Raw genomic sequence first — 23,404 nt, 5'->3', positions numbered from 1 at the left:
CTTTTCAACTATTTGTTATTAAATAAAAAATGAGTCATTTAGCTCTTATTTATGACTGTTAAATGTCTAAGTAATTTTGTAACATCTTTAATTAATTAAACAGCTATGAAACTAACAATATTTAGACAAATTTCTCTATCTTCTTGTTTTCTGCAAGAAATACTTACACCCAGGACAATTTTACTTTCCTTGGGCAATTGGAGTTCTCATACTTCTCTTTAGATAAAGCTCAATACTCTTAATTTAATACCTCATTATCAATGAGTTTGGTATAATTTTCATGGAAGATTTTACTTTCTTAATTTGATCTCATTACTCTTAGTAATTGCCTTTCCATATCATTGCTCTTTCTCACATATATACAGCACTTTTGCTCCTTAATATAAATCCATTTCATATTACCATAGATAGCTGTCATCTATCACATGAGACTTGGTTTATCCAGCTGTACATATGTAGAACATTTTAATAGTTTCTCATTAATTTCTTCCACTGTCCCTTCAAACACCCTTGTGGGTTTTTTCTCTCAAGCTATATTACCTTGAAGACTAGTGGATCCTTAAAGTATTATCTAGTCAAGACATATTGGCCAAATTTTCACCGAGTACAAGTGGAAGGATTATAGATCCTGGTCTTCTACGCAATAGGAAAGGTTTTCCTTTATGTAATCTATGTGTTATACCTTCATTTGGATTTGTATTTCACAGGGAGTTGATAACGATTCTGTCGAGTTCCCAAATCTGTACATCAAAATTTTATTTTAATTCCGGAAAACAAGCAATCTAAAGTAGTCAACAATATCTTAATACCATCATTGCTTATATTTTTCTTCAAAGTTTGCATTTTAAATTATAATATGTGAACATAAGGAAAAATAAGATTAATTTAGCTGATGCCTCTATGACTTCCCTTCCTTGGTTGGTATCCTTTGTAGTCTGTTTTTAGTTTTTCACTGGGTGGTGGACCTTCTGTGGGGTTGAGGATTCTTGTACAAGGTCTCTTTTACAGATTTCACTTAACAAAATTGTAGCCATTCATTTGCATATAATTCCAATATCAATAGTATTAGAATGCCATGTTTTACTTTTGTCACTCAGACACAAAAACAAATGAAAATTCATTTAATCTCAAATAATCATTGGATAGGTGTTTAGACACATTTTATTTATGTATATGAATACCTGTCCATATACATATATACTATATGTACACATATCCATATACACATACATACATGTACATTTTTATGCATATACATATATACATATATACTAAGTGTATAAATATATTATGTTTCTCTATAGGCCATAGATTAAAAAAAATCAACATTTATCATTATCCATGAATCGATGTAACTCAACTAATCACAATGTCTTACCAAATCACTAGTTTCCAGTACTGTAATATATCATAGTATAAATTATTACGTATTTAAGACAATAATAAATGGTTCTGAATTATTTACTATTCCAGGATCATAGTCATGCCATCAAGAATAGAGTTTGACCAATACCTCTCCTCTTTAAAATACAATAGAAATGCAGCAATCCAGTCGAACAAATTGAAATTTGGACTCTTCTCTACATTGCTTCTAGTAAAGTAAACTAAATTCCCAAATACTAGAACCATCTAAGGATCAAACAATATTTAGTTCAATTTTCAAAAATATAATACCAAACAATTGTTCATAATGAAGAGTTATTAGAATGATGTGGAAATCATCATTCTACTTGTGTTTATATACACATTCAAAGATCTTTTTTTCTTATTTGTTTTTCTTTATGGTTCAACAAACATTTCAATCCATAGAAAAGTAATTAAGAATAGCATATTCCTTAATCTTTCACTCAAACAAAACAATAACCATAAGAATCTCAATAAATAGTTTTTAAAAGAACAAATGTATGCTATTTGGCATGATACTAATACAATGAAATTAGAAAATATATAATTATCTAAAATTGACTATAGTGTCTTTACAAGTATTACACACAGTTCTTATATGCATGTACTATATCAAATACATAAAATAAAAATAAGTATTTAAAATGTGTTTGTTTTAAAAATTCAATATTGAGCTTTTCACCAATGCCACCCCATTGACCCTTTCTCCTAAACGTCACAAGCTATCACCAATGATATCAATTACCCTCTACAACCTGATAGTAATGTACTATTGCTGAAGATATCATTAAGACAAACGAACACAGAGAAATCAAGCTGGTTTCCAACTAGTATTTTCATTTCTACTGAGAATCATCCATGGTGCTGAAATTTTATTACAATAGAAGAGAAGTGTTTATCAATATCAACTAGTTACATGACCTATGACTTAGAGCAGCATTATATGTGTAAGATATACTGGTGAGAAATTGACATACATGCTATGGGCTTACCAACCACTTTGTAAAAGAATAAATTTGAGGATCATTCCATTAGATGGACTCCTATCAGGCACTGCTTATCTGGCCAAAAACAAAAAACAAACCTACTTTACCCTTCTTTTAAAGGGAGCATAGTAGTAAAATTATTTCCCTTCTCATATTGCTATACCCTTAGTTCAGAGAAATAATTACTCCCTATTAGAGAAGCCTCTTATTGTGGTAGATGAAAATTAACAAAGAGGCCTCCAACTGTACAATATACAGTAAAAGAGAAATATCAAGTAATCAGTCCTACTTAGATGTCTTGATCATACCCTTCTTGAAGGCTCTGGGAATCTTTGCAATAGAGGATCTGGGAAGAATGTAAAAGCCAGAGGAGGGGAATGACTCTTAGGAAATAGTGCCTTTATAGTACCTACTTGTATATATACACACTCTCGGATTCAGAGACAGCATGCTGAAAACTTAATGGCTAAGTCAGAAAAAATGTAAGAACATGTAATGAAGAGTGGACAGAAAATATCAATGCTAATTAAGAATCTATGTGAAGTTGATACCTATGGAGAGAATTGTTCGCCAATAGAGTGACAGTAACTATATTAACCACAGTCAACGGCAGGCCTTATTGATGTTCAGAAGTAATTGAGTACCACAAATTGTGCTCCTTATTTTTGTGTGATTTGCTTTGATCTGATTTGGTACCATTTATTGTTTTTGTTTGTTTTGCTTATCGTTTGAAAATTATAAAGAATATAAAGTTGGAGGATGGGGAAGTAAGGAAGACCTAGGTAGAAGATATTAAGTGTTGAGAAAGGAATATAATCAAAATACATTACATGACTTTATATTTCTGAAGTCAGAAATATAAATATATGCAACGCAGAAAAACCTATATACAATAACAAGAAAAATATGTCTACTATGACCCAGATGATAGAAAAGTCAAATTAATAAAGGTTAATAGTGGTGAAGCTTCTATAGAAAGGAGTAGTCATGCAAGATTGAGGTACATTTAAAACAAATTGTTGGCTGTCTGTCTTTTGTAAAGAAAGACTGAATTGAAGTTGTCTTTTATTTATGGGAAAAATTGAATAAAATGCCATGTGTTACTCTTAAAAATAAATAAAATATGTTCTAATAAATAATGAAATAAGAAAGATCAAGATAGATACCTGTGGGAAAAAATAGTTGATAAAAGAATTACAATAACAACTAAAGTTGGAAACTTGAAGTTAGAATGGCAGCTTCTGGAGAAATGACTCAGTTATTCAGAGCAGTCGTTCCTGCAAAGGACCTACACTTGCTGCCCAGAATTCACATGGTACTCCATAACCATACATGATTCTATTTCCCAGGATCTTATTTCCCATTTTCTGACCTCCACAGGTACTAGACATACAAATGGTACACACAAACACATTTAGGCAAAATGCTTATACACATAACATAAATAAATCAACTAAGAACGATAGTAACTAGAACAATTTCTCCACAGGGACCTTCTGATAAAGTGACCCCAATAAAAGGTTCTGAAAGCCTACTAGACAGAATCTCTCCTTAAGCTTCAGGTGTTTCTGTCAAAGAAATGAATGAAACTTACAATTCTTCCTTATCTTTCTCACCGTTCCACCTAGTCAGGCTCCATTAAACTATGAGTGAAACTTATCAAAGGGTATTTACAATGTTCCATGCCATGCATCAGAGAATTCAACTTGGCAATTTCCTGATGAAGCGATGATATGGACCAGGATGAGCCTGTGTGCCTGCTACTGATTTATAGAGCAGCACTGATTTTGATCTCTGAGGAGATTAGCTTCTCTGCTTTGCTGACTAAGGTGAGCTGCCTTAGAGATTAAATAAGAAACAGGTTTTCACGGATTGTTTTATCTGTACCTTACCACCTGAACCATTATCTGACAAATTTTAAAATGTAACAGAGAACAGAGTTCATTTTTAAATTGCAATTACTTATAAAATACACAACAATGGATTGACTGATAAGTTGATGGTAATTTGAAGATATAAAAATATTGGAAGTGCTAACATTAATTCAACTCTGATGAAAATAAATGTAGGAATGCAAGCCCAGGTCAAAGGCAACTAGAAATAATTATCAAGGTGATTTTCTGTAAATTGTCACTAACATTTATCCAGTTAAAAATTATTTTACAAATCCATTGTATGTTGTCAATCAATATGTGATCATTATAATTTGGTTATTTTGGAAAATAAGCTAACTATGGTCATGTAGGTGGTATGAGCTCTTCATTATCCTCAATGATATAAAGGGACTTGTACTTTATTGATAAAAAGCACTACTTACTACGAGCTTTAGTTCTAAAAATATTAGTGTGTTGGATTGAATAGCATGACCCCTTTGGACTTAGGGTTTAAATGTTTGATCCATGGGAGGTGACACTACTAGGAGGTGTGGCTTTGTTGGAGTAGGTGTGGTAGTGTTGGAGAAGGAGTATCATTATGGATTTAAGCTTGAGATCTTGTATATGTTAAAGCTTTGCACAGTGTGGAACACAGTCTCCCCTGTATGCCTATGGATCAAGGTGTATAACTCTCTGTTTATGTTTCCCACCATGATGATAATTGGGAATAATTCTCTGAAACTATTAGTCAGTCCCAATTAAATGTTCTTTATAAGAGTTGCTTTGTCATGGTGTCTCTTAACATCAAAAAACCTTCACTAAAGTCACTAATATATGTTAAATTTTATAAAGTTAATAATGCTCAGTACTAGGATGACCTCAATATCAGCATCTACAACTAGATTGCTGTAAACATATCTGTAAATATTAGTTATTTGCTCTTGTCCTTTGTTTGCCTCAGGAGTATGCACACAATCATAAACTATTTTTTTCTACCATCAATTCCTTTCTTTCAAGATAATCCCTCCAATGCATCTCTTACATCAATGATTCTCTTGAGTTTTGGCTTCCATTTATTTCCTACTGTAACAATTAGCAGATTTCATACTCCCTCGTTTCAATTATAATATCTCATCATGTTAATAATATTCAAGTAATGTAAAATCCTGACAGAGGACTTGAAAATTCAAACGCAAAAAGTAAAATTAAAGAGTGTTTCCATCTCAGAGTAAAAACACCAAAAAGGTGGCAAATGTACAGGAAAATTTGGAGAAAAGGATATGACTCTAGTAAGAAAAAGCATGGTGAAATAAAGATTCAAGTTTTGTGATAGGGGATTAGAAGCTTCCCATGACCATGGATTATCTGCATGAAAAGAGGAGATCATGCCATACATGAGAATTGTGGGACAATTGGAACCTTGTCACCAGACAAAAACCAATATGCCTGAATGGATTTAGAAACACAGTATTCTCATATCTGAGGCCTGCAGGCATTTTGTCTGCTCCCTACCCAATTTCTGTCCCGGGGGAAGTGATCACAATAATCAACATGAGGATTGTGACCACTAATCATATAACACAGTGTTCTCCAAATCAATGAGATATCTAGATAGGCTGACCATGAGGACTGAGTCAGTGGGCTTCCCTTCACAGAGATTCCTTTTTGCAAAGGGTATTTAATCTCTAGTCCACCCTGAGTAAGTTGTATGCACCCATTTTCCATGATGAACACTAAGTAAACAATTTGGACAATCAAGGATTCTCTCTCTCATCACGAACTACTGTGAGGAAAATATATATATATATATATATATATATATATATATATATATATATGTACATATATATATATATTTCAATATATTCATCATATAGAGCCTTGCTGCCTAAGTCTCCAGCAGAAGGCCAATGAGCTCCCAGAAAGGGACGCACACCCCTGAGCTAATCCAGAGTTCCAGCCTGCTTTCCACAGTCCTTCCTGACTCCAAGAGGTTCCCAGCTGCCACTGGACATCTGGGAGTGTGAGAACCCCTGTCTCCTTGGCCTCAGCCTGCCTCATTTCTCACCCGGCTTGGGGCCCCATCTTAGGCTATGTTTATAGCCTAGCACATACAATTTTGGCTGCCCAAGCAGTGTTTTCACACCCCAGTATTGAGGGAAAATGTGAAACCATAGGGAGTCAATCATTAATTTTAAAGCATAAAACGAAGGAAAGATGGTGTTCTATAGAGTCTTTTTTATGTAAATAGAAGAATATATATATATATATAATGATCATTTTCTTTTAATGACCAAAAACATGTATATGCTAAATTGTTTCCTGGAAATATTGATGACTGATGTGAATCAGCATAAGTTTTTTGTTTCTTTACCTTCTTTAAGGAAAGTATTCCTTCTCTGGTGTCCTTGTCAGTGGATATAGAGAATACTCCAATACCATCTCCATTAGTGATGGAGTAGGTCATATCTGCATTTGAGCCCGTGTCTGCATCATTTGCCTTGATTTTTCCAACAGCTGAACCAACTTGAGCAGACTCAGGAACATACAGTTGATAGTGTTCTGGAAAATATTTCATATTAAAGTTACATACAATAATGTTCATAGCATAAATATCTCACAAGATATAATAAGTATCTTATCTATATTATCAAATAAACCTAATACAGAATGAGATATCTGTAATTATCTTTTAGGTTGGTATAAATGTTTCAATATTTGTAAATATGATAGAATGTTTAAAATAATAGACTAGTTTTGACCCTTTGATAAAGGATCTACATATTATCTTATCTATATATCATCTTTATCAACATATGATTACTTTTACTTAAGCAAAAGGAAAATAATATAAAATTTCATTTATAGTGAATAAAATTGAATCAGTCAAGCATAATTAATCCTAGCTTAATTTTTTCTTCACACTAATGTGAATTTCAAATATGTAATAATGTCAATGCCAAGCAACCAGAGCTTCCAGGGACTAAGTCACTACCTATAGGCAATACATGGACTGACCCTGGACTCTGACCTCATAGGTAGCATTGAATATCCTAGTAAGAGCACCAGTGGAAGGGGAAGCCTTGGGTCCTGCTAAGACTGAACCCCCAGTGATCTTGATTGTTGGGGGGAGGGCGGCAATGGGGGGAGGATGGGAAGGGGAGCACCCATAAAGAAGGGGAGGGGCAGGGGCTAGTGGGCTCTTGGCCTGGAAACCGGGAAAGGGAATAACATTCGAAATGTAAATAAGAAATACTCGTTAATAAAAAAATGTAATAATGTGTGTGTATGTGTGTGTGTGTGTGTTTGTGTGTGTGTGTATCCATGCTTGAAATTTGACAAGAAAATCAGAAAAGCAATAGCAGAAAATATAGGCTAACATTTTGTGAGTAATTTATGTACTGAAATATGTAAGAAAGACCATAAAATAGTGAATATATTTAGATATTTATCAAATATTTCCAATTATATCTGTAAAGAGTTTTATAGCTCTGCATTATGGTCATACAAAAAAATATGTTTTCAAAAGTATATCAAGCCAGTGGACCAGCTGAAGGATGAAAATCTACACACAAGTTGATATGCCGTTGTTGTGTAAAGACCAGTATTGAATGTGTTTTTCCTATTTACAAAAATAACTCATATCAAATATATCATAATTCAGGATTTGAAAACAAAATAAACTGAATTTTTTATAATACAAAATACTGATATAGTGTTCCTTTAATTACTTAATATATATTAGATGGATATTACTTTATTTAGTTATTAAAATTATATTATTACAATGTTCAAAGGAACAGTATAAATACTAGGACTCGAATTTAAATGTAATTAAATATATAATTTACCAAATATTATCGCAATGATATTAAGCAGATAATATATAAATAAAGATTTCAAACTAGAACTTTATACTTACTGTGGTACAAAAGAGAGAAGAATGGATACCACAAATTTTCCCTTATAAATTAAAATCATCACGTCCTGTAGAGACCAAATATCTAGAAATGACTATGAAGGTGCTAACTTAAGGAAGGGAGAATGTTGAAATGTAGACAATGTTCAGGTAGAAGTGATAAGGGATATCCGGGTTTGGTAAAGTTAGACAAGGAGAGGATGCTGCTATAAGACAGGCAAAGAAGTAGAGAAGAGAGTTAACCACACTGTATGAAGACGCTCTGAAAATGGAAATTAATGCCTTGTAACTAACTAACAATAGAATGGCTGCAAAGGAAAATACTCTGCATGGCTGACAAAAAGCTTCATCTAGAAGCCATTAGTTAATGAACTAAATGTATCTTGCCAAGTGTGAGGTGCCTTCTTATGACTTTTGAGAAAAGGAAGCCATAAATGCTGCCAAAACGGCTTAGATTCTTAGAATTTCTAATGGTTTCCCACCAGAATATGGACAGTGGTACACTACAGGTTAAGTCACAACATATTGTTAGAGTCATATAGAGACAGAAATTTGAGTTAAGTAGGTAACTGTCCAGTTTTGTGTAACCAAATAATATTGTGCATTTTACTGGTGAATAAAAGGCATCAATTATATCACTGACCTGAATCCCACTATGAGAATATCAACCAGCCATATGTGTCCATTGTGAACTGGCATATGCCTGAGTTACTGACTTTTCCACAAATCTTAGGCTACAAAGGATAGTATCTACATTAAGTACTGTACATCCATTCAATAGCCCATGACAGGGAAAACTCTTAGAAGGTGGAGCTTAATTCTATTGTTTACTCAATTTGACCTATTGTCTGACAACATTCTAAATATATAAATACACCCATTGGCAATTGCTACTCTTGGATTTAGTCAGAGAAACCACTCTCAGTAGTGAAATGTGGTGGCTGAAAATCGCTGGCAGTTAAGTGTGTGTTGTGCTAAGAATGTGTAAGTTAAGTTTTCAGCCTTAAACAAGAGAGTGTACTGTCCCTAGCTAGATACAGTGAATATTATGAAAGACAGGGTTGAAAAATGTGGGTATCATAAGATACAGAAAATAAATTTGAAAATACCTTCAGGGATGTACACAGCCACTTCAGTCAGTCACAGACTTCTATGAGATTCTAATACGGGTAAGGTTTTAAATGAGAATGGTCTATCAACAATCAGAAACAGATGCATGAAGAGCTTATGGATATCTAGGCATAAAACAGAGACTATTTCCTAGATATAGAGTCAAAAAAGGGAATCATAGGCTTCACCTGTGTGTACCTACTGGTAACCCATATGGAGTCAATGGATAATTCCAATCGATGATCAGACACATGGCATGGGTAAAATTAAAACAGCCACACATGAAATAAAAAGGTTAATGAATCTAGGGAACTGTCCACAAATAAGGATAGTGAGTCATTAGCATTGCAAAGGATACAGAAAGAAACGGGAGAAAACAGTAACCAGAAAGCACTAACAAAGAACTAAAGTAATAAAGACTGTGTGTAAAACACTTTGTACCTCTTCCTTTTACTTTTCACTAATTAATTTATTTATAAGTTTAAGCATGCTAAATAAATGGTAAGAAGAACAACATGTATTCCTAATGTCAAATACACATAATGCAAACACATAAAATAAAACAAAAAGTCAGAACATATCTTAGTGAAATGAAGAAAGCAATACTTCAATGAATCTTTCAAACAATATTTTGACCTCAATAAGAAAAGAATAAAATTTCTCAAACCTTTAACTACACTAAGAAAAAGTAAGTCATAGAGAATTTCGTATGTACTAGCACTATTAATACCACCACTATAACAACCACGAATACATGGAGAACAAGTTATGGCTTTGAATTACTATTTAAATGGTGTGTCCGATAAAATGTCCAAACCCAGAATCACCAATGGGTTCATTGCTGATATCTGGAAGACTGTTACAGAAGAACTAGAAATACTATTTCTCATATTATTCTATTTAGTTGAAAGGAAAGAAACATCACTAAACACCGTTTAGATAGTTAGCATTATCTTGGCACAAAACTAAATAAACACACAAAGAAAAGAAAACAAATCATAGATCAATGCAGTTCACGAAAAAAAAAGACACATTTTTTCCACAAAATTGTTTGCAATCACGTTTTTATGAATACACCAAGGAGTATTCACCACAATAAAATTGGTTCCATTCAGAAATAGAAGAGGTTATTTTATAACAGTTCATAGCTTTAATAAATCAACAAAGTCGACACAAGGACTCAGATCAGTAGATCAAAAAACTGCCTGTGACAAAATCAAAAATCTTGTAAGGATCTTCAAAATAATAAATAAAAAAGCAAAGATCTCATTAAATATAATCATATCTAGTACCATATTAAATGAATAAATAATATTAGTATCAGGAAGGAGATAAAGGTATCCAATTTATTCAGTCTAATTAAATATTGTAAGCACACAAAACAATCAGACAGTAAAATATATTAAAGAAAGGAGGAAGTTCAAGTGCCTTAATTGGGTGGATCCAAGCTTCTTATATATAAATAATCTAATGATTTCACCAGCAAATTCTTTTTTATTGGATATTCTTTTCTTTATATTTCAAATGTTATCCCATTTCCCGGTTTCACATCCATAAACCACCTCCCCCTGCTTCATTGAGGGTGTTCTACCACCCATCACTTCCTGTTTCCCTGCACTGACATTCCCCTATACTCAGGCCCTGAGCCATGGAAAGACAAAGGGCTTCTCCTCCTATTGATGCCAAACAAGGCTATCCTCTGCTACATATACAGCTGGAGCCATGAGTCTGTCCATGTGTACTTTTTGGATGCTTGTGGTTTAGTTCCTGGGAGCTGTTTGTTGGTATTGTTGTTCTTATGAGTTTTCAAACCCCTTCATCTCCTTCAAACATTTCTCTAAATCCTTCATTGGGGACTTTGTTCTCAGTTCAGTGGTTGGCTGTGAGTATCCACCTCTGTATTTGTCATACTCTAGCAGAGTCTCTGAGGAGACAGCTATATGAAGCTTCTGTCATCTTGCAATTCTTGGCATCAGCAATAATGTCTGAATTTGGTGGCTCTCTGGAAAATTCTTATAGTGGATTAACAATTCCAACTATGCTTCATAATATAGCATAGAAATCTTGTATACTACAATGAACAATTCAAAAAAAAGTTTAAGCAAGACCTCCAATAAACCACTCTTAAAACGTACCTTGGAGTAAAAGTAACCTATATATGCATGGCATCTACCACAAATGCTTCCAGACGTTAAATACAGAAAAGGAGTATGACTCTAGTAGATGAAAATACCTCCTCTGCTCATGGATAGGGAGAACAAATATTGTAGAAATGGCCCCCTTACTAAAAGCAGGTGACTTGTGTAACTCCATCCCTTTCACATGTACAATATCATTCTTCATAGAAACAGAAAAACTAAAATCAATATGGATGTACAAAAGGGAAGGCACAACACAAATGATGCTGAAGGTGTCATTACACTTTCAAGTTAATTAAGATCTACAATACCAGACAGACAATAACAGCAGAACAAATATATTCTTGTACTGGAATGAACGCAACAGATGATCAGAATACAACCCAATACAGCTACCTAAGCTTTGATGCGGTTGACAAAAATTACATGTTGGATTAATCTTCAATAAACAGTGCTGAACAAACCATGTATCCATATGTGGAGGAGTAAAAATAGATCCTCATTTCTCACTCTTTAAAAAAATAACTTCTCAATTCCAAATGAATAAAAACCCTTAACATACCCTGAACTCAAAGAGTGAGCGGCTGACATATGGAACCCACTTGAAGAAGCCTACACAGGGAGAGACTTTCTGAAAAAGATGCCAGCAGCTCAGAAAAGAAGTGAGAATTCACAAATAATATTAGGTAAAGTTTAAAGTTTCTATGCAGTAATAAAAATGAATTGCAGGGACAAAAATGGAGAAGAGACTGAGATAAAGGTAGTCCAGTGACCCTCCCAACTTGGGTTCCATCATGAGGGGAGGCTCCATGGTCTGACACTATTATTGATGCTATGGTATGCTTACAAACTGGAGTCTAGCATGGCCGTCTTCAGCGAGGCCCAATAAACACCTGACTGAGACAGAAGATATTTACATCCAGCCAATGGAGTGAAGTCAGAAGCCCCTATGGTTGAGTTAGGGACAGGCTGGAAGAAGCTGAAGAGGAGGGCGACCCCATAGGAAGACCAGAAGTCTCAACAAACCTGAATTTCCAAGATCTCTCAAAGACTAAGCCACCAACCAAGCAGCATACACTAGCTGCTATGAGGCCCCACACACATATACAGCAGAGGATTGCCTGGTCTAGCCTCAGTGAATGAAGATGTGCCTAACCCCTGAAGACTTGTTGCACTATGCAGTGGGGAGACTTGGCAGAAGATGGAGTATGTTATGGTGGGGTGGGGTGAGGGACTGGAGAGGTATAGGTTTTTGTAAGGGTGGGGACATTATGTTGGAGACAGAGGGAGGAGGAAAGCGGTAAGGAACTGTGGGAGGATAGACTGGGAGGTTGTTAACTACTGGACTGCAAATAAAAATAATAATAATAGCAACAATAAAAACCACTGTATTTCTTCAGTCTACAGAACTGAAGAAAGCATTTGCTAATGTTCCATTAAGGAAGGCTGAATACGTAGACTATATGAAGAACTCACGCTGACTATAGATTCAGCTCTGTCAATCTATCGATCAATTGGGCAATCCAATCAGTAAAATTCTAACACAAATCTCAGACTGCAAAGACTCCAAACAAATAACACATTATATATAAGGAATAATGATGAGGTATATAATTTAAAAGGAAGTATACATGGGAAATGTGAGAAATTTATTTTTTAGATCATCTATTTGAAATGTATTATAATTACACCATTTCCTTTATCCCTTTCTTCCCTCTAAATCTTTCCACATACTCTCACTTCCTTACTTTCAAACTTATAGTCAATTTTGCCTTTATTTTTTACATAAATATCTGTGTATGTTCAGAAACATATATTACTAAATATGCAAATATTTACAATATGCAAATATTACCAAATATACCTGGCTTGGTATGAATAACATTGCTAATATCTCTCTTTTTTGGAAGGAGCATTTGGTATTGGAAAACCAGTTGTGGTGTTTATCCCCGTGGAAGACTACTTTTCCTTCCTTAAATGAAAAGAAAAAGTCCTCAAAGGAAGAAAAAGTGGCTAAGAAATATCTAGAAAAACTAATCACCCTAGCAATTAGGATAATGCAAATAAAATCAATGTTGATATTTCACTTTACACTAGTCATATCTTTGCAAAGATCAACCAAGCAACAAATAGCAAATGCTGGAGACACTGAAGGAAACACATCTCGTATTCTCTTTATGTGACATTGCAAACCAGTACAGACACCCTAGACATCAGTGTGCAGAATTCTGAGAAAGCTAAAAATAAGTATGTCTACCATATGGTCCAGCTACACAACTCCTTGACAAATACCCCAAGTACTTGCAGTTCTACTTTATAGAAATGTTCAAAGGGAATCACTAAATGAATTTCAAAGTTTTGAGAATGGTCTGCATTGCTTACATTATTATCTGCTTTGGAATTAAGAATTATAAATGCATCGATGCAGAATTTTAAAAATTTCCATTAATATAAAAAGATTTAAGCATAACTTTTCATAATTCTGTGTCATACATGTAAATTTTGGCATTTCTGTATTATAATTATTTTTCTTAAAATTTCATTTCACTATAATTAATTTTGTATAAGACAGAGTCACAAAAATTAAATAACACACATAGGTTTGGAATATTTTACAGAGTAGTATTAACCTAGGATTATTGTGTTAAATAATCCAAAGCTATTTGTGTGTTTATCTTGTTTCTGTACTTATGTCTTGGAATACTCTCATGACCTTAGTTGAAGATCATAAACTTCACTTACAGAAATCAATTTTACAAATGGATTTATAAGGACAAGTATGGATTCCAAATAAAACATAATTCATAGTGTTGAAAATAAGAAAAAAAGGGAAGCCTTCATCTGCAATTACTTAAATTTATTTCCAAGGTGCTCTCATGATTAAGTCCTATATTTTTCTCTTTCAAGTCTACAGTAGTACTTTTAAAGCTAATTAAGTTTCATGCTAACTTTGCTGACAGCCACTTGTGAGAATAAATCCTATCAAACCAATTCCAATTTTTATCCTAATTCTATTCGAGATTATAGGAACTTTATGTGTTTCCTTTTCATAGACGCTGCTGCTGCTGGTTGCAGTTACCCAGGGTGTCTACAGTGAGAAGCAAGTGTATTAGTTACTTAGGTCTTGAATGTTATAAAACTCAGAAATGTCTGTCGAAAAGAAGGATAAGAAGCTCACCTTTCCAATAGAAAGAATACAAATTTGATCTCGTTGAACTAAACACCTGTGAAAGTAAGTGACCAGTAATAACTCTATGCTAACTATGAAAACACCCTGTTAAGAAAAAAATCACTTTGAAATTCATAAGCACTTTGGTGTTTTTAATTTTCTTGAACAATCATATGTCCAGAGCAGAGAAATCTTGTTCTATAAATTAAATTACAAATTTGCTCCATGAAAACAAAATTGAAATGACTTTAGCTAATTTGGTAAAGATTAAACAACAAAATTCATTATTCTACAAGCAAGTAAATTAGCACATTACTCTTGATTTACCAGAAATTACCCAGAGATAAAACCACACACTTATGCACACTCAATCTTTGACAAAGTCAAAAATATAAAATAGAAAAAAGAAAGCATCTTCAATAAATGGTGCTGGTCTAACTAGCTGTGTGTGTGTAGAAAAATGAAAATAGAACCAGATTTGTCACCATGCACAAAGCTCAAGTCCCAGTGGATCAAGGACCTTGATACACTCACAACCAGATACACTCAATCTAATAGAAGAGAATGAGCCCAGGAACAGATGGGTTTAGTGTAGAATTCTATCAGACCTTCAAGAAGACCTAATCCACATACTGTCCAAACTATTACACAAAATAGAAACAGAAGGAATACTACCAAATTCCTTCTGTGAAGCCGCAATTACACTTATACCTAAACCACACAAAGACCCAACAAGAAAGAGACCTTCAGAACATTTTCCTTTTTAAATATCAACACATAAATAATCAATAAAATTCTTGCAAACCAAATCCAAGAACACATTAAAAAGACCATCCATAATGATCAAGTAGGCTTCAACCCAGGAATACAGGGATGGTTCAATAACCATCAATGTAATCCACCATGTAAACCGACTCAAAGAAAAATCCACATGATCATCTCATTAAGATGCTGAGAAAGCATTTGACAAAATTTAACATCTGTTCATGTTAAAAGTGTTGTAAAGATCAGGAATTCAAGGCCAAACAAGCAGCTGAAAGAATCAGATGCAGATATATTCACCCAACTATTGAACAGAAGCTACTGACCCCTCTGATTGAATTAGGAAAAAGCTGGAGAAACTGAGGAGGAAGGTGACCCTGTAGGAGAACCAGCAGTCTCAATTAACCTGGACCCCCAAGATCTCTCAGACTCTGGATAACAAACCAGTCAGCATACACCAACTGAGATGAGTCCCCCAACACATGTACAGCAGAGGACTCCTGGGTCTGGGATGCACCTAACCCTCAAGAGAATGGAGGCCCCAGGATGATTAGAGGTTTAGTGGGCACATCCTTGTGGAGACTGGAGAGGGTGGGAAGGAGGTATGGGATGTGGAACAGTCGGAGTGTGGACCTGGAGGGGAATAAAATCTGAAGTGTAAAAATAAATTAAAAATAAATTGAAAAAATAATGTACTCAAGAATTGTGGGTCAAACTCTAATATGCATGTTTGTGTGCATGTACATGTGTGCATGTGCATGTTCTTGTGTGTGTATGTGCATGTGGTATGTATTTAATTATCCAAACAGAATCTAAAAATCACTTTACATACAAGAAAAATCATGAAAATGCACAAGTATTGTATTTTTCACCAAGAAAGTCCTAGAAGTGATGGTTGCCCAGTCATGTACCACTTCAAGATGCAGGGGGAGGGAAAATCCCTTCTCAAATTTCCAAAAAAAACCACCCTGTTTCTAATTTCTTCTATGACATGTGCACTGTTGTACAGTCAAAATAAAAAAACATGATCTGCATACATTTAGCTATTTTATCATTATTTTTTATTTAATTTTTGTGAGTATTATTAATTTTGTTCCTGAATTACACATTAAGTTATATATCTTAATAAAGCTAGTCACATACTTTTCCTGTATTTATAACCTTCGTTTTATGATATTCCATAATCTGTTAGATATGTAATTATAACTTGATTTGAAAATCCTCATGTTCAAATCTGGAATAGCAATCCCTTCAGAATTCTCAAGATCAATTTGTTTATACAGGATCTTTTTTGTTGTTGTTTTGATATGAATATTAGTTTTTTCAATTTTAGTGATAAACAGTTTGTGTGATGTTATTTTTTTTTAGATATTTGTAGTTTTCATCGCAGAAGTCTTTTGCCACTTCGGTTCAAGTTTATTCCACGATAGTTTAATGTCTTTAATGCGATTGTAGATAGGCGTGCGTTCATGATACTCTTCTTTGGGTGTTTCTTGTTGATTCAGAAAGGCTGATTATTTGTAAATTGATTTTCTACTTGCCATTTGGCTAAAGACTTTCAATTGTTTACAAAAGTTTACTGATGTAATTTTTAGGATTGTTTATGTATATATGGTATCATCTGTAACTAGAAATAACTTAAATTATTCTCTTATTTGTATCCATTAATTTTCTTGTCCTACCTTATTGTTACACCTAGGACTTTAGTGTTGTCCTGAAGTGGGTAGGGAAAATGGGCATCTCTGAGTCACTCCTGCTTTCAGTGGGATTGCTCCAGGACACTGTGGGATGTGAGTTTCTCATAGACTGTTTTTATGTCTCCTCTGGTCCTACTTTCTCAAGAATTTTTATCATGAAAGTGTATCGAATTATTTTTTTAATTGGTTATTTTGTTTGTTTATATTTCAAATGTTATCCCCCTTCTAGTTTCACCTCTGCAAACACCCTATCACACCCCCCCCCAGCTTGGATGAGGGATTATTGTGTGTCTATTAAGATGTCCATGTGATCTTTTTCTTTTGAAGGTATGACATTGCTGCTGAAGACAGCACACACTGAGCTCACATGATTCAGATGACTCAAACTGGATCTGACAGGATAGCTTCTTACTTCCAGTTTAATTTTCATGGTTCCATGAAATACTATGAGCCTGTCGTGTGAAGGAAGCAATTACATCTATACTCAACTATAAACTAGGACAGTTAACCATCTTGGCAACATGTAGGTGTAAAAAGTAGCACTCGCACATAAGTGGCAACCAATTAAGCTATCTAATTGAACTTAAGGCCATTCGAATTATACCTGTTCTGGGACCTTGTCAGCTTCTTGGTAATAGGACAGTCATGAATCTTAGAAAAACATTCATTCGCAACACTTTGCTATATCATACAAGATTCTGTTACATTCTTAATGTTATATTTATACCCATAGATAATTGAAAACTCCCTTTACAGAAAACAGAAACTATCACAGAAGAAATAATTGGAAACAATGCAGCTATGAATGAACTCAATGGCCCAGACCTACTGGGTGCATATACATCACAGATTTTACTTCTATGACTCAGGAAACATCACAAAAGATGTAGCAGAATGATTGTAAAAGCCAGAATACAGAAAGCTGTGTAGCAAACAGGTTTTCTTTGAAATTGCTGCAGTATATATAAATTTATACATATACACATACATAAATTTATAATTAGATATTTGTATGTGCATATATGTATATTATGTGTGTATGCATGGAGATATATATTTACATGTATACACTTTTGAATATATATTGATATGTGTGCATGTGTATGTGCTCATGTGTGTATGTAACGAACATTAAAAGAGAAAGATGCTCTATATTTGAGAGTGGAAGTGAACCTTTCAGTGGAAGATAATGAGAAGGGGTCAGAGGAATGAATGGGAAGACGTGATACAATTGTGTTTTCAAATAAAACCATAAAAATCTGTTTTGCTAATATGACAAGTATTCATATGAGCTTTCAGTGAGTATGAGTTCCTTTCTTGAACAAGAGTGACGTCATGATGCTCATGGACACTCACTGGCAAATGCAGTCGGGATAAGGCAACAAGCTATAGCATTTATTCATTTTCTTTCTTTCCTTTTCTCTTCTTTTCTTTTCTTTTCATTCTTCCTTCCTTCCATCTTTCTCTTCTTTTTTCTTCCTCCTCCTCCCTTCATATCTTTCATATTTTAATTTCTTTAAGGCACAGTCTTATACAATAGGACTGGATTTTAGTTTTCTAAAAAATTGATAATGAATTCCTGAAACTAACTTCTTCTTTTCCTTTTTTTCCACACAGAGAGGTTTAATGGGAGGGGAAGAGTAGAAGAGTAGAGGAGTAAAGGCAGGCCATGAGCATGTGGAAGGAAGTGGGGAGGGGAATGAGGAGAGAAGGGTCGAAGGGGAAGAGGGGAAGAGCAAGAGAACAAAGAGGTGAACTAACTTCTCTTTCCATCTTCAAAGTGTGGTAATTACAGTCCTTTGGCACCATAGTCAGCTATTTCTTTACGTAACACAGCAATACTACTTATTTTATATCGCTCTCTCTAGCAGAGAAAAGATATTTACGTAGCATGCTGCGGAGAGTAACATCAAATTACCCTTAATGAAACTCTCAGGATGGGAGTAGATTCTGTCAAGTCTCTGCTTTATGTCTTAGGTTTATGTACTTTTTTTAAATTTCTTGTTTTCAATTCAACAATGTTAAATCTATTCTACAAAGAAATATATTCCAAAGACTACTTTTGAGCACATTTTAGAAACACTCTTTATCTGTGCACACTTTATCGTGAGACTTCAGGAACTTAGTCACATATATTGATTTTACTAATAAATACTTTTTTCTTACTATTTATACTACATTCTTGAGTAAGAGCCTTGAGTCACAGTCATCCACAAGGGCAAAATTAGCTTGTACTAAATCACTGTTCGTGTTGGTATTTTGACTATTCTGCGAAACATGAATGTTCTTTAGAACATTTGCAATTTACTTGGTTCAGATCAATGGGAAAAACTTCATATGCAGCAGTTATAGCCATACAAAATGAATTTCTTTAATAATAAATCTTTAACACCATAATCCACTGATTGCAAAAGATACTATATTATGTGGTGTGGAAGTGGCATTATTCCTCATGTTACTCTGCCAGACTGCTGAGTTATCAAATTCACTGATATGAGAGGCAATACTATGAAAAGGGTTATTCTGTTTTTCTTAGCTGCATTCCTGAGCAAAGGGGCTAAACTCTCTGGAACGTACATTGTAAACAGGTTCACTGTGATCCCGGATCTTCTGCTTCATTTGTAGAGAACAGCAGCATGTTTAGTTTATCATGACAGATCTTAGAATATCTAGGGAATAAGCTTTATATGCAAATGAGTACTGGTTTCCATCTAGAGTCACATCTGTGTCAGCTGTAAACAAGTGAGTCAGTCTATCCTTTTTTTTTTTTTTTTTTTTGGTTCTTTTTTTTTTCGGAGCTGGGGACTGAACCCAGGGCCTTGCGCTTCCTAGTTAAGCGCTCTACCACTGAGCTAAATCCCCAGCCCAGTCTATCCTTTTAAACACCGAAACCAGACATCTGCATTTCCATAGTTACTAAATCCAAGAATGTGTAGTTTTGTTATTGGTTTTATTTTAAATAAAAGATTGATCTTCTGCACTATCTGTTATTCAGAATATCTTTCATTGCTTACCTAATGTCGTTTCTTTTAATTTCGTCTTATTGTGTCTCTATTATTGTGTGAGTATATATGGCCATGAGTGCAAGATGCCTCCAGAGGCACAGGACATGAGATGTTTGGAGCTAGATTACAGAGCATTGTGAGTTTTAAACCTGACTCTAGGATCTCTGTGAGAGCAAAGTGGCTCTTCACCACTCAGTATTTCTGTAGTCACCATGTAGGATCTTTGTATGATCTATTTTCATTTCCTCATGAAGACTTGTTTCCTTATCTTGAATTTTTAGATTATAAATTAGATATGTATGCTTTTAAATCTCAGGAAATGAGCTCAGCTGGCTGTGATGCTTTCCTTTCCAGCTTCCCCCTCAACTTCCCTGAGAGTATCATGTTCTGCTCATTTCCAGGCCTCTGCTTAAAGGGATAGTGAATATGACTGGCTGCTTCACCAAGTCCTTAAGAATTTCTACATATCAGCACTGTGCCCTCTTCACTTTCTAGCAGATCATAATTTTCTTGGAATAAGTTTTCATTTCCTCTGTGATCATTTGAATTCACAGGGTAAATGCTTGGTGCTGGAGATCCCCATTTTCCATCAATTCTCACTGTTTATCAAGCCATTCTGATTGAATGCAATTGCTCATTTTTAACTCAACATGAAAGTCTTATGCATCCCCACCACCACTGGAGAATTCAGAAGCATTTGTAGTATTATTAATTGGATTAATGTTTGCAAGGAACCAGAAAGACCCAAGGAGAGGGAGATATGTGATGGAGTGACCAGTTTATAAGACCTCACAACAGATAGTGTTTATTGGGTAAGTATGACATCTTGTGTGGACATGGTTCATGATAATCCAAAGCAATTATAACTGTAACATCAGGATCTGTGGTCACTGAACCCTTTGGAAGATATTTTAATAAGGAAACTGTTTGGAATGTGATGAGGATTAGTGACATAAGACAAAGAGATCTGTTTCTGGAAAATCATACCCATAGAGTTGATTGAAACAGGTCTGCCATAGATTATAATTTATAAAAATAATGCATTCTTTTTGAACTGCAATGAAATTAAGAGAGTGTGATGAGTCACACTTAGTAAACTAAACATCCCTTGAGGGTATTAAAATTTCCTCAAACGTAAAAATATGGAAAAATATTACAAAGTCAAGTGATTCATATGTTAGGAACTGGATTCCTGAAGTGGAGTAATAAGAAAAATAAAAGAACCATTTTTATTAAAATATTAGCTTAGCTATGGATAAATTTTAGGCATTCTGCAATAGGATACAAGGCAACTTATATAGGATTTTAAGAATCATATGGTATGTAACATTTTTTAAAAGTCTTATTCCACAATTTGAATATCCATGATAGAGAAACCCATTTAATGTTAAATTGTACCAGATTAGCACTTTTTTCCTTGTAATGTCTTCAAATGCTGCCAGAATTTTAGCACTGTAGCCAAACCAACATCATTATTCCCCATTTTTGTTTCTGAATGGGACATAATTTCATGCACCATATGCAAGCTTTTCTCATGATTTCTTTGACTCTACTGTGAACTGTAGTACTTTCTAAAGCACACTTCAGAAATAGAAACCTGGTGGGTAATGAAAACATATTTAGTTCACTAGCCCTTGACCACTTTAATAGAACCATCCCCTCCCTAGGCAGTGATAACCTTAATTGATTTTATTTTTTTCAAGAACTAGAAAGAGGAAAAAAGTTCAACACAATGACTTTTAAATTAGAAGTATTAGGGAAAGGTTATAAATTAAGGGTGCTCATTATATTGAATGAAAAAGGTGGAGATCTTTATCTTAAACCAAGTCTCTGTATTATAAAGTATGAATGCACTTGAATGTTTCACTGCTGGAATGTGTGCTTAGTTAATGTGGCAGATAAGTTCACTGCAGTATTCAAAGAACAGAAAAGTAGATTCTCATAGAGAATACAAGCAACATAAAATATCCCTGTTAAGGAACACAGAAGAAAACAATTATCTGCAAAGCAGAGGGCAATAGACCTACCACGCACATGCAACAGGTATAGTATTCTAGAGATTGGCACAGAAATAAGAAACTAGAATAGATTGTAACAGTATCTTCTTGCCTTTTAAATAGATAGCTTTAAAAAGTTTCCATGGGGAACGATAAAATCAGTTAGTGCCTACGTGCATTATAGTTGAACTGAAGAAAAAACGAAGAGAATACATTACAAAAGAGAAACCTGTTGAATTTACAATTAATGGTTTTACTATTGCAGTTAGATTTGTCAAATAAAGAGAGGGCTTATTTATTATGACAGAATGATTACTAAGCACACGATAAAATGTCTACTACTTTGTCACACATATTAGAGTAACAGAAAAAGAAAGCCATTTAAGGGCCCAATTTAAAGTGTTGTGGTGAAGGCACTTGTACAAAAGTCAGTTGCAGTGGTGTGGTGGGCAACACCTCTGAGTGTGAAAAAGGGTGGGAATCACAGTGCATAGAACTAAAGAAGATGCTCACATGTCAAGAGAAACAGAATATAAGATTTATCTAACAACTAGATATGAACTGCATAAACTTTGCATTATTGAGAGATTCATGAACATCTTGATACGTTGTGAAAATGTATTCTTTATTATCTATTTTTATTTTCAAGTAGTTTATCATGTTTTCCCACTACATAAGTTGCTATTTGATAGACAACAATATATCTACATAAATCAGGAGACTCTTGTACTGCAATATATGATACCACAGTTGTACCAAATTATTAAAAAAATAGCATTATACTTAGATTTAATCAATGTCAAAATTATCTTTTAGACAAGACAGAATAATTGATTCTGGGTCCATAACATTGTCATGTCAAATTGCTAACCACATTTCTGAGTGTGTCGGGATCTATGTCTGTTTCTTACTCTACACAGAATATTAGAATGGGAGGAAAGCTTCGGTGAGTTCAGTCAAAGTCTGCATCTACTGTTTTCTTGTCACAGAGTTCAATGCTCTTTGTTTTTTATAATGAAGTGATGTTTTAACACCAGCCTTGTTACATGCCAAAGTAATAAAATTAGAAATGCATCTCTTATCTAGACTCTAAGTATAAAGAAATATTTTCACTGACCCAGGGCTCCAACTGCATATGTAGCAGAGAATAACCTTGTCGGGTCACTAGTGGAAGGGGAAGTACTCTGTCCTGCCAAGGTTGGACACCAGTGCAGGGGAATGTCAGTGGGGGACAGTAAGGGGGAGAGTGGATGGGCGGAAAGACCCTTAGGGGGAGGGGAAGGTGATAGGGGGCTTATGGGTAGGAAACTGGGAAAGGGAATAACATTTGAAATGTAAATAAA

The 23,404-nt window shown here is 34.4% G+C and overlaps 1 protein-coding gene across 9 annotated transcripts in view; it reads right to left on the bottom strand.

Annotated features, from left to right (window-relative positions):
• The window catches only part of Cdh18 (cadherin 18), a 1,002,040-nt gene that overhangs the window by 80,362 nt on the left and 898,274 nt on the right, over positions 1-23,404 (bottom strand). For all 9 annotated transcript variants that reach the window (XM_017591202.3, XM_017591201.3, XM_017591200.3 and 6 more), the window contains 1 exon segment: positions 6,639-6,826. In XM_017591202.3, coding sequence (XP_017446691.1) covers positions 6,639-6,826 — 188 coding nt within the window.

Source organism: Rattus norvegicus, chromosome 2, assembly GCF_036323735.1.
Source record: "Rattus norvegicus strain BN/NHsdMcwi chromosome 2, GRCr8, whole genome shotgun sequence".
NCBI lineage: Eukaryota > Metazoa > Chordata > Mammalia > Rodentia > Muridae > Rattus > Rattus norvegicus.
This window is presented reverse-complemented; position numbering and strand designations above follow the sequence as displayed.